We start from the raw sequence: 13,590 nt of genomic DNA, 5'->3' as shown, positions 1-13,590 counted from the left end.
GTTAAGTGTGTCATCAAATGGTGAAAATAAGCACTGGGGCTTATTAACTATAAGAAAACAGATATGGATTTCTAGATTGCGAAATGGTTTCACATCCTGTAGTGGCAACACAAATTCGACTGTGTACACACCATACATTTATAGCACATTTAAAGCACATCACTTACCTCAAAGAATCTTGGGAACTGTAATTAGTTAAGGGTACAGGGCATTGTGCTTTGTGAGGGGTAAACCATGGTTCCCATGATTTTCTGTGGTAATTCATATGCATTAAATATATGACATGTAAATTCTAGCAGTCTAAAACAGGACTAGGAAACCATGGAGGTAGAGAGTCTGCCAGGCCTCTCTGTCTGGACTTCAGGACTCTCACCTATATCCTTACATTTATTTTATTATATTTATATCCCACCTTTCTTCCTAGAATCCAAGGCAGTCAGCCGTCCAAACACCAACCAGAGCCATGCCTGTTTAGCATCGGCAATGTGGTGGCCTCATGTGCTTTCAAACTATACCCTTCAGACCAAACCATGGGAATATACAGTGTGTACCCACCCTCTCTTTCCCAGCCATTCTGCTTGAGTGCTTTTGCCTGGCTGTAATGTGTCCTTAAACTGATAATAGTTTTAGTAGTAGTAGTAGTAATAATAGAAGTAATAATAATTTATTACTTGTACCCCGCCCGTCTGACAGGGTTGTCCTAGCCACTCTGGTTGGCTTACAACAGAATATCAAAGAACACAACAAAACACAAAAAATAAAAGCTTCCTGATACAGGGCTGCCTTCAGATGTCAGTGCCACAACTTTCACTCTCTGTCCTGAGATTGCATTTTAATAACTCGGAAAGAACACTCTCTCTTTAGTCTGATGCAACATTTAGTGTTGTTCCACTGGAGTTGTTAACATTTTTCCTGTAAACCACTAGACTGGTAACTACCTAATCTCTTTCCCATTTCATTTTAATCTTTCTACTGTGCTTTTCTATAACCACTTTTCAGTGACAAAAACACTCGTTTTGCTAAAGAACAATGATTGCCTTGTTTTCAGTCATTACTCTCTTCCTACATTGTCCACAATATGGTCATTCTTGCCAGATACTGTAAAAATCATAATGTATTCAGCATGTACGAGACAGCAGTTTTACAAGGTGGTTTCTCTTTGTGATTTTTCCCCTTCCCTCTTTTATATGCCTGCTGCCAAGCATTTCTGTCCACCATCTTCAATGACTTCATAATTCCCTGTTCGTGGCAGTTTATGTGCCCTTATGATACGCTGTGCCTCCAATTCCAGATGGCTCAGAATTTCCCTTCTTTAGATGTCTTGGAATATATTTGAGGACTGTTCCCTTTTGACCAAGTCACTTTTTGGTTCAGGGCTTATGTAGGTACTTCACAACAAGAAAAAGGAGCAATTATATTTGTGATAATTTACAATATAAATTTACACTAAACCAAGAGCCCTTGCACACAAACCATTTACAGTGCCGTAGCTATTTGTTTCAGTGTTTTTGGGAGTTAAATTTGTATGTCACTGTTTCATGGTATGTGATTGCCTTGTTTCCTGTCCACACGAACTAGTAAGTGGTCAGAGTTATGAGCAGTGATAGTCCTTAAAAAGGGATTTTGTGTGTTTGTGATGCTGGGGTATTTAACACCTGTTATTCCAGAATTATGTTTGGGGGTGGTGTTAGATGGCAAGAATTTCTTGAGTTAACTGCTTTAGTCTGAGATATGCATAACTTGTCAGAAGAGGTTGATGAAAGCGGGAAAGTGTGAAATGGAAGTTGCTCAAACCACACACTCCAAAGGCCACACAAAATGTAGGAAATTGCATAAAACAGCTTCAACACAATAAAAATATTGCAGAACTATTTTAGATCTTTGACAAAAAAAAAATTGGCTATAGAAGAAAAGATGGTTTGATGACTGCAATATTCCAGAATAGCGATGGAATAATAACAAGGTCATGTGGAAACGCATGGAATTTTTTTTAAAAGACAGCAACAATAGTGCTACAATTTATATGTCTGGAAGGGACACAAACCTCTTTTCAGAAGCTCCACAATATCAGTTTTCTCTGCCCCTCCACTTTACAGAAGAATTGCCTACTGATGTTTTCACTAATCCTGATCCTGGTAGATCGCAGGATCCTTATTGTGTACAAAAAGTTACGGGGTAAAAGCTAAAAGAACTCTGTTCAATCCTCCACCCCCCCCAAGCCCAACAACTCTGGGCACCTCCCTCCTAAAAAAAGCTCAACAACCCTGGGCAATCCACCCACCCCACGTCCGCTCCTCCTCCCTCCAATGACAATGGGTAGATCACTGCCAGTTTTTTAATACTGGGAGTAGATCACAGTCTCTTGGGAGCTGGACATGCCTGCGACCATCTCTTTTCTGTTGCCTTGATCAAAGCACAGACTCTTTGGATAGCTGTGTAATTCCTGGCCTCTTGTGGTAGAGCAGGTGAGAAACCAAATGTAATCATAACCGCAATTGTTTTGTTCAGTCAATATGAAAACAATATTCCATAAATACTCCGAATGGCTATGCAATATCTATAACTTCATTAAGTGGCCCGGTGCAACACTTTATGTTTACTTTTATGTTTAGCTTGCCTATTAAATGTGCAGAATCCATATATATATAAAATGAAGGAAATTTAGCTGAAATTACAAAGCACTGCATATTTCCCCCTCACTGTCTCAGTGCTAATATTTGCCTCACTTGCTTCACTTACGGCTATCAAAGAGCTTGCTTTAGGAGGAAAGAGCTTAGTAAGTATATATGATACAGCAGAGGCAATAGAAAATTAAACACACCCAAGAGGCTCTGCTTTAAACTGTGTATTTTGCAAGCGCTTTATACATTAGTTCTCAAAAAGCTTCCTTTCCTCTTAGTTCCAGTGAGACATGCTGTGTTATATTGCCTTTGATTTCTAGAGTTCAACGCTCTCAAGCCACTGAGAAATTATGCAGTTTTCCAACTCCACAATAACAATTATAAAGAATGTAGTAACGTAATCCAATCACATTACTCCACTTTTTAAACACTTAACAGTGTTACTTAAGACATCTGAAGCCCTTCCCACACTTCCTTTCCCTTTGTACCATATGATAAAAAGGCAATATGCATGATCCAGCCAAAGTTAAGCACTCTGAATTTCCATAGATACAATGGGAGTATATTTAACATTTACAGCCTGCTTTACTTTCCCACTTAAGTCAGTGGGACTTTACATTGCATACCTATTGGCTTGATTGTACTTTTGATTTTTAAAAAAATTACATTTAGTATGTACTTTCGGTTAGACAAAAATAACCAGCCAATTGTCCAGATAGTTTTTGGCAATAAAAATTATTCAACATGAACTGAATAATTAATGTAAATAATGATGAAGTAATGTATATTGTAGTTGGGTTAGAAATTTGCATCCCCCCCCCTCACCAAATTGTTTAGCTTTTGTAGCCTAAACTCAGGGTGGGGCTAGAAGTTATTAGCTTCTTAACACTCTCCCTGCCTGGCAGTTTTTAATACTCGCCTCCAAGCTGTCTTTCAAAGGCAGAAGTGAGTCCTGCTGTGGGATAAATGGTTGGGAGGCATTTGTAGGTGAGAATCAGCTGGTGAAGTAAAGATTTGGAACACAGGAGTTGTCCTAGGTTGAGTCAGGTCAACACTGACTAGAAGTGGCTCATCTGGTTATACTGGGGATCCTTCACAGTCCCACCTGGGCATACCAGGGATCAAACCTGTGACTTCTGCATGCATAGTATGTGTTCCACTTTTGATGGGTTGCGCTTCCCATTTTTCAATCCTCATATCTTGGCAAATTCAGGGATTGTAGCTATTCTTAGCAGAGAAAAAGAGACATTGCAAAATTGGAATGCAGCAGAAAGATCCAACTGAGAGACAGTGTATTGCAGTCTTACAAGATATCAAGTTTCCAAGCTTTCAGTTTACACTGTTGTTGTTGTTGTTGTTTTGTATTGTCTCAGAAATAAGCCCTTGGACCAAATCTTGTTAAATACAAACATTGCTATAGGGAAACAAATCCAATTTTCAAAGTCCATAAACTTTTAAAATGCCCATTATCTTTATTGTATTTATGAACCAAAAGGCAATATAACAAAATAGTTTAAACTGAGAATATGATTCAAGAAGCATAAATATAAGTTTGAACTAAATAAATTAGGTCTAATGTATTTTGGGGCATGAAAATGAACGCTGGGGAGCTCTTGTAAACCATCTAGACATCAGTTATGAACCTGCAGTTAATATTTTTAAGAAGCAATTGTAGTTTGGTTTAAAAATCTTTTAATGCCTTTCTTTACTGGCATAGCTTACCTAAAGGCATATAATTTGAAGGTTAGCTTTTACTGTTGTAACCAGTAAATCTCAGGTAGAAACAAACAACAGCTGATAGCAGAAGGTTTGGCATTATCCTCCTTAAACAACCAAAGCTTGAAATTGTTAGCAGAGGAACATTTTGCTTGGATACATACAAGGGAAGTGTGCTAGTTATCTAAGCCAGTTTGTATATGCTACAACCTGTGCCTATGATTCATGATGGAACTGCATGGTATTGCAGTTCCACATATTAAGAAGCTTGTTTCTGTTACCAGCAGCTACACACATAGGTTGTTGCATTTGTGAATTGAGGCTTAGCTGACATAAGAGATCTATGAGCTGATCGCCTATGTCTTTTTCTTTGCTTGAAAGTAGATTCAGGGGAGGTCAGTTTGGACTTATCCAAAGCTACTGTTAGCTCCCTAGGGGAGGGGTGGAAAGGGCAGATACTACGGAGACTTACCTGCCTTTTCATCCCTTTATGACTAAGAGCAGTTTAGAAGGCAGGGGCGATTCTGATAGAGAAAATGGCACCAAGATTAGCCCCCATGCCCCAGCACTGTGATCCCAAGTCCAAACTGCCCTTTCCCAATGGATACTTCTAAGTAAAGAATAAGACATTGGATGGTCCAATCACATCATGACTAGTTTAGCCCCAGAGAGTTTAAGAAAATGTGCTTTGAAACAACCAATTAATGAATATATTCACATGTAACAGTTTTCCAGAGTAATTTATGGCCCCTCCCTTAAAAACACCTCATTTTCTCTCCACGATGCAATTCTTATATCCACTATCTTAAATTCAGTGATCGTTGAGTAAGGGAGTAATTACAATTAATACTTTTTTTTCATAAGGAGGTTCTAACCAATTATTTCTGTCTGGAATGACCAAAGTAGTTACCTTCAGTTGAACAGGCAAACTATCTTCGGTAGCCTTGTAAGCATTTGCCTTCATGAGAAAGCGATCTGACAGCAATAGGTAGATTGACCTACAAGTTAGTAATGGAAGAGATAATCTTTAAAGCTGAAATACCATACTTACTTACCTTGGAGTAAATCCTATTAAACAGGGAGGCTTACTTCTGAATAGACATGTATAAGATTGTGCTGTAAAGTATGTGGGGCATAAGCTGTTTTGCCTGATTAATTTGTGCTGCAAGTACTCTATTCAAGGTCCTGGGTTCACATATTGGGTACAACTGGGAAACCAAAGGCTGAATCTCCAGGGGCCTGTTCCAGAGGTCACTAGATTACACTCAGACTGTACCTTTTAGGGGCTATATAGCTCAGTAGTAGAGGACTTGCTGTACATAGGTTCCATCTTCAAGTAAAATATGTCAAATAGCAGCATTAGGGAGAAGGATTGTCTGAGACCACAATCTGCTGCCAGATTGAACCATTAGACCCTTGGTCTGGCTCAGTGTAAGATGACTTACTGCATTCTTATGTGACTCCAGTACATTTAGTAAACCATCCTACATCTCTAGTTATTATTAGGTGTCTTGAAAAGGATTAAAAATAAGGAGAGAAACTAGGCTGAGTTTTAATACCTATGCTACTTTCCTCCACCACTGTAATTCCCTTGTCCAAGACACCTGTGTATATACTGTCCACTTCTATTATAGTTACTGATGACAGCCTGAGGGACAGAGCAAAACAACTTGACTAGTGCATCATTGGCAACGCTGGAAAAAAGAAACAACAACACAGAACTTAAATGTCTAAGAACTGATTCGGGGAGGAGAAATGGAGAGGAGTAAATAGATTTCTTCTGTCAAAAACGCTCAGCACAACTGTCATTACATTCTAAAAGCAGTTAAAATGCATTCATAAGCCAGATTGACAGCATGGCCCTCCTCCTTCATTTTTTATCACATAATACTAACTAGTCACCCACTCAGCACAAAGCAAACCTTCTCATTACTCACATATTAGCCTCACAGCAAGAGAACTTCCAATTGAGCATGGCAGTTTTCTCAGAGTATTTTGGGGGGTGGGGTGGGGGGGAACACACAGCACTCATCCAGTTGCTGGTTTGTACAAAGCGGGAACATGTTTTAAAATTGGTTTAATGAACAGACTTAATCAAAGCAGTGTAGACCAACCCTGTTCATATTTAGTTGAAAGTATGTCCCATTGCTCTGCGGATCTTCTATGTAAGTATGCAGAGGATTTTGTTTCATTTCGGTGTGCTCAGCTATGCCTAACTCTGCACAGCATGGGACTCTAAGCTGTGGTCCTTCAGATACTTACTAGGGAGACTTATTTCAAAATAACAAGTGGTAGGATGCAGTTGTTAACTACGACATCTGAGAAGACCAGTTTTATTCAGTGGTCCCTAGGCATCTCCTGCTTATTTTTGAAGCCAGTACTCTTTCCCAGCTCTGTTTGGAGATGCAAGGATTGAGCCAGAGGCTTTCTGCATGCGAAGCAGGTGCTATACCTCCAGGCTGTGGATCCACAGCTTTAACTGAGACACAGCTCATTATTTTAGTCTCTTACCAATCGTGATTCATGAAAGATTGCAAGTTTACATTGACACAATGTTAAGTCTTTGCATGCCTAGATAAAGTGATTATAGATGAGGAATTTGAATTTTTGGAGCATTTGGATAGTATAAGAAATGTCACCAGCATTGTTTTGGGTTATGTGACCACTATGTTAATAGGAATGGAGAAATGTAGTATTGTTGCTACCGGGTTAGGACAAATGCAGCTTAGTTACATGATAATCTAATGCCATCAAGCAAATTATTAAACTACCATATAAGAAGAACTAATAAGAGTCAGTTCAGTAGCTCTCCAATGATCTCCTTCAATTATTTTGTGAATTAACTTTTAGAGAGAATGTAAATGTACTGTTACAACCCAAATATTATGTTTATTATTTTATTATTTGTTAAATTGGCATACCGCCCTATACCTGGAGATCTCAGTGCAATTCACAGCACAGAATTACAATATAAAAAACACAGAATACATAACACAACAAAGACAAAGACAACTCAATGACAAACCTACCTATACGACACTGACACAAACGTCACATATACACTATGTGAAAGAACGAAAGTGTGCTACTCCCCTTCTCTCTCCCCCCACTCTTCTCCCCCAACCTTATACTGTATACAGTATTAAAGTCTCCCATCAAATATGACTGATCTATAGAAAGGACTTTATGGTCTGAAAATTGAGTTGATGTATGTACTTTAGTAACCAAAGAAAATCTTTAATAAAAATATTTAAAAAAATAACCCTCCCTTCCACAGCACATTTTAAAAGGGCATTAGATGTCAATAAGCCAAAGGCCTGGTTAAAGAGGAATGTTTTTGCCTGTGATCACTTGTATTTATGGTACTTCATATCATTCATATAGGTGGACTGCCCAAAGAGGGTCATATATGGCATCCTGGTTTCACTATAGCGATGAGAAGCAGGTCTGTGGCTTCTTTTTTGATGGCAAGTTATTTGAGAACCATGTTTGATTGCACAGGCTTTAGCCTGCACTGTGAGAGGGAAAGGGAGTGAGCAAGCCACCTAACTTAGCATGTGCTGCCAGAAAATGAACATTTTAGGTTTCCTCTGTTATTTTGTTACTTTCAAAATATCAAAATAGAGGCATCAGATCGTAAAGGTTAAACCAATTCAAAATGTTCATAAAGGTTTTCAAAAACAGGAAACATTTATTGTAATGGTATTTCTGGAGTAGGCGGCAATGGCCCATTTTTAAAAGCAGTTATTTTTGTTAACCATAAACTGCTAAGAGGACGGGGCTGTAGCTCAATGATAGCTTTGCTGGCAGAAGGTCTCTGGTTCAATCCCTGGTGTTTCCATGAAGGGCTAAATCAGAGCTTTCCAAACTTTTCATGTTGTTGATACACTTTTTAGACATGCATCATTTTGTGACACAGTAATTCAGTTTTACTAGCAAACTAACCCCTTTCTAGCCCCGGGAGGAGCGTGGTGAATATTCGCATGACACATCTACACACTGCAACCAACACACTAACATGTCGCGACACACAGTTTGGAAATCTCTGGGCTAAATAGTATTAGAAGTATAATAACATTATTTAGCCACCATTATAAAATAAACCAATTATATTGGGGAATGTTGCTTAGTTAGACACAATTCTTTCAAAGAATTATTAACAGATTTCGGCTGGAAATATGGAACTCTTTTTGGATTAATGTTTCTAAAATTCAGAATGTATTTATTACTCAGTGACTTGGCCAAGTTTTATTGTTCATTTTGAAAACAGTTGAGATAAACAAGAGATGGCCCCATAGTTTATGTGGCCTTTCGCATGCTGCAATGGCTGTGGTTTAATTTCAACCAGGAATGAGGGACTTGTGAGTCCCACCAGCCCCAGCTTGCGTGGCCAATGGTGAGGAATGATGGGACTTGTAGTCCAAAGTCATCTGGAGGGCAACAGACTCCCTGTACCTGATTTAAACATTTGGTAAGCTGTTGTAAGAGAAATGTACTTGAAAGTCATTCTAGCCAAAGCCCGCTAACCTATTTTCTTTTAAAGTAACGCAGGACAGGCACTGACTGAGTTTATGATGCAGCTGCCAGAGAAGGCTATTCTCTGTAATAACAGGAAAGTAGTGACTCCATAGTGGGAGAATATGGCTCCATGGTGGGAGAATTGGAGTGCAAATACACAAGATTGTTCCTGTTCATTTGTGAAGTGTTACAGAATATGATCATATCCTAGCAACACCTTAATATATGCAAAAAGGAGGGTTAAAACAAATAATTTTGCTTAGTACTGCTGCTAGCAACTAAAACTAAAGCTTTTTTTTAAAAAAAGCACAAGACATTGCTTTAGACTGAGCACTCGTCTGTCTCTTCAACAAAGCTAGGCTTCAGAGTGTTGGGATTAAGGTTTGCATCAAACTGCACAGTGGAGTGTTAGCAGGAAAAGCAGGAGAGGCCCACTAAAATATAAATGAGCTGCTTGCCCTTTGGATTCATTCTTCATGAAATGAAACATTAATCCAAAATGAAGATCGACCTCAGGTATGGGGGTTCTGCCAGATGGAGTCAGCTGGAAATTAAAGCTGCTCCAAGGTTGGTGGTCAAGGCAAACACAGGAAGCTAAGGAATATTATTTTTGTCAGATGAAAGCATACACAGCAGAGGACACGCATAGTGCCACGCAAGACCAACAGCCTGATCTTTGGCAAGGACTCTCCTCCCTGCAAGAGAGGGGAGTGGTTGTGGGCGGGAGCCGAGCACCGCCCCTAGCAGGGGGCATTAGCCCCCTGCCTCCACCTCACCTGGCTGGCGCCCACGCCCCCTCGGCAGGCATCCAACCAGGTGCCTGGGAGGGGGCGTGCTTAGCAGCCTTTTGCTGCAGTGCCAGCCTCTCCCCAGCCTCATTCTTCGTCGTCTCACCGCGAGTCACCCACCCTCCACTCCCTTGAGTTAGGGCTTAGGTCATTGGCCTTGCTGTGGACCTTAGGTTGGTCGCCCTGGTTGTCTAGGGGGCCTGGTAGGAGTTTTTCCATTTGGCATTAGGCTTTTTGGTTTTTTCGCCTACCTCATAGCAATCGTCACAACTTTTGTGGTATTGGTGGGTAGGTTAGGCATTGGATTCATGTGTTGTGCTGTGTCAAGGGCTAGGTGTGGCCATCGCCTATGCTATCTACCGTGGGTTATTCCGTTAAAGGAATCTGGCGGTCGTGTATTCCGTCCGATGCCTGCTTGGCGGGAGGCCATGGCACGACCCTCGGTGACATCAGGGGGTGAGCCTATAGTTGGATTAGCATCAACAGGCTCCACCTACTGTTGAATAAACCCACCTCCTATAGTCATCCAATGCCTAAGCCAATACCTTTTCACTGCTGTAATCAATAAAGTTGTGGCCTTTCCTTGCCCATTAACCTTATATAACGTGTCCTTGTGTATTTCTTTCCACACTGCGGGGTCGGGTCCTCGAACCACAATTTTGCTTTGTGGAATGAGACTTACTCTCAACTAAGTGTGCTTCGGAATTCCGCTTGGGAATAAGTAGAAGGTTGACTTGGAGTGGATTTATGTCCTGCTTCCTCCCGTTCAATTCCTTGGAAAATTACTTTGACATTCTATGCTCCCTGCATAGAAAGTGGGAATAAACAAATTTCCCATCAGTTTGAATCTGAATTGCTCATTGATTTTTTCACAGTGATTCTTCTGTCCACACTAGTTACTTAGAATACTGTTAAAAATGTGAAAGGTGTGATCTTTTGAGGCTTTTCCAGAGACTAGTTACCTGAAAGTATGACATTGACTATTTGTGTTGCAAAGGTTTATATTTTATTTTTTCATCTTAGTTTATTTTTTCAGTAAGATTCATGTATTATATGGATGGACGAACTTCAAGCTTGTGGGATCTGTTTGTTTGCTTACTAGAGCCCTCAGATCCATCAGCTGGGGGACAAGTGTTTGCATAGGGACTCAGTGGGGGGAGACATTCTCTTAAATAAAGGTAAAGAGGACTCCTGAATACATCCTCCGCCAGGAATTTGTTTTTGTTACTAAATGTGAGTTCTTAGTTTTTCACATAAAAATTCATGTATGGCTCCCCCCATCTCCCTTCCCAAATTTCTTCATTTCAGCAGCATTTAGTCTTTTTTATAGTTTTCATTTATATACATTACAACAATTATTTAACCAAGTTTTAACATTTTCAGTTTTGACTCCCTCCCTGCTCTTTCTGTAGTTCCTTACATTTATTTTCGTCCTTTCCTGCATACTTCAATTTGCCTCAACTTATTCTTTTAATCGTCTACTCTCATATATATCTCATATCTATTTTTTAAACTGCAGGTTTTTACAATAATCCTGCCAATGTCTCGATCTGTTTATAGTTTGTTTATAAATACTCAATAAACCACTTCCATTCCTTCTAAAAGGTTTCTTATTCTTCCGGTAAGTTTCGCCATTTCTGCATACTCCACTGGTTTCTGCATTCAATCTTCTTTCTTCGGGACCTCTTCATCCTTCTACTTTTGGGCAAATAACATTCTTTAATCGGTGCTTTTTTCTGGGTATACTCAAGGGTTTGCAGTACCAACACCCCCCTCCCCCCCCAAATGGGAAAAGTGTTGCATTTACTGTAATAGCTTCATGGTGAGTACCAGCACCATTTTTTCTTAAAACAAACAAACCACTGTTAATCCTTAAGTTAATACCTGGTGGTCGCAAGCCTTTGCTGTTCTCCTTCCATCTACATCAGTCCCCGCACCTTCCTCCCCCAGAATACAGGAGCTTCCACTTTTATTTTTTATTTTTTTTAGAGGGAGGCACAAATAACTTGATGAAATAGGTATATGCGGGGCCATTCCTAAAGTATGTTGCCCATTGTGGTGGAAGGAAATGAAAGAGGGGTTTTGTGCTGGTTATAATGGATAAAATACAACATGTTCCCCATTTTGTATGGGCAAAATAGGAAGATTTCTGCGTGAATAGACATATTTAATGGTGTTTTAATATAAGTTTCTTTCAGAGCCCACTGAACAAAACCATTAAGGTATAATGGATAGAGTGTTCAACTTGGACCAAAGAGATCTGAGTTCAAATCCTCGCTCTACCATGAAACCCAAAATAAAATCATTACCTTTCAGTCTAACTTATTTCACAGCATTGTCGTGAGAATATAATGGCACAATCCCAATGTAAATCATCGGTATCCTTAGTATCTTCTTGGGAGTGTAGGTAACAAATTTAAACAATATTACTATTTGGGCACATATATTTGAAAAATTTATTATTCATATCAATAGCTTGCTATATTATTATTTTAATCTGATTGAAAAAATAAAGGAATGCAATGCCTGCTCCATCATTTAAATAGATAAGGAATGGCTCAGAGAGAGGCAGGACAAGGGCTGTTGGGGGCTTAATGGCTAAGGCTTACATTTATTGTACTTCTGTAAACTGTAAACTGGCATGGGATTGCACCATTATGTATTGGTACTTCAGCAATGCAAGAAAGCAAAACAGGTGTGCAGGCAATAATATAAGGACGACGATAGTAACTGCTGCAGTGCCTCTGATGTCAGTGGATAATTGTCGTTTGTTCTTGCAACGTTCTTTCCCCCTCTATTTGGAATCATGGGGCACTATGCGCCTGAATGATTTTCTGTAGCGGTGTCTCTGCACAAGCCTACTCAGTTGGTTCACTACAGTAAAACAGAAGTGTGATTGATGTGTTTTGTTGTAGGAAATAAAGAAAGCCAATGCAGATTCTACTGTGGTTCCATGCTTCAATGACGTTTGGTATTTATAGGAATATTCCACCTGGCTCTAAAAGACTTTGTATAATACCATAACATTCAGATAAATAACCAAACCTGTTTTGGAATGTCTGATTGCCTTCTGTTTTATTACTAGTTTGATGCTGAGAGAGATGAGGAAGAAGTATTCAAAGACATAAGCATGGCAGTTGACAACAAACTGTTTCCTCCTAAAGAACCTGTTGAAGGTGAGTTGATTTTTAACCCCCAAATACTGTAGGCCCAGCCTTGATTTCACAATGTAATATATTTTCAAGATCAAAATATATTAATGCTTCAGAAAAAAGTATATTAATAAAAAAGTTAAATGTCATTTTTAGGGGGTTCCATCTCTATTATGTATGCACTAATATATGACATTTTCTGAGCACTATTAATGTTCTGTTGATATACAATATATAATGTATGAGACAGGGATGGTTCACATATTCCCAAATTCATACTTGAAAAGTGCTACCATAAAGGATTTTTAAAACCACATTTGGATCATAATGTGTTAAGTGATCATCACACATTACAGTGTATAGAGATGAATTGACCCATTTCTCTCCTGAACATGATTTGTGTGTAAGATTTAGCAGTGTGAAAAGCAGCCCACAGTATTTTTTCCTGGTAGCAGGCCTTTCTCATACTAAAAACACAAAAACCCACTGGTATTTATTAGCATACTATAATGTTGTATGTGTGTGCATGTGCACTGTGTGATTTGTTTACAGTTTTGTAAACCTGGGAAAAGCAAAAAAAAAAAAAAATACTAAGCAGGTCTTGCGCTTCAAGGACTTCAGGTAACCCTTCAGAAATAAATTCACACAGACTCATATTTTAGTTTAAGGTTGATGGGCAAAATTTAGGCCACATTGATTAAGCAATGTGAGCAGTATTGGCTTAGGCATTGATAAACTATAACTGACTCCTGCCCACCCCACAGGAGGTCTGGAAGGGTAAACCAAACGAGGGAG

The 13,590-nt window shown here is 39.3% G+C and overlaps 1 protein-coding gene across 1 annotated transcript in view; it reads left to right on the top strand.

Annotated features, from left to right (window-relative positions):
- AK5 (adenylate kinase 5) overlaps positions 1-13,590 on the top strand; it is a 91,200-nt gene that overhangs the window by 37,856 nt on the left and 39,754 nt on the right. The window contains exon 7 of the mRNA XM_083621018.1: positions 12,729-12,819. Within this exon, the coding sequence (XP_083477144.1) occupies positions 12,729-12,819 (91 nt within the window). The remainder of the gene's footprint in view (positions 1-12,728; positions 12,820-13,590) is intronic.

Source organism: Podarcis filfolensis, assembly GCF_964270895.1.
Source record: "Podarcis filfolensis genome assembly, chromosome: 6".
NCBI classification, from domain to species: domain Eukaryota; kingdom Metazoa; phylum Chordata; class Lepidosauria; order Squamata; family Lacertidae; genus Podarcis; species Podarcis filfolensis.
This window is presented reverse-complemented; position numbering and strand designations above follow the sequence as displayed.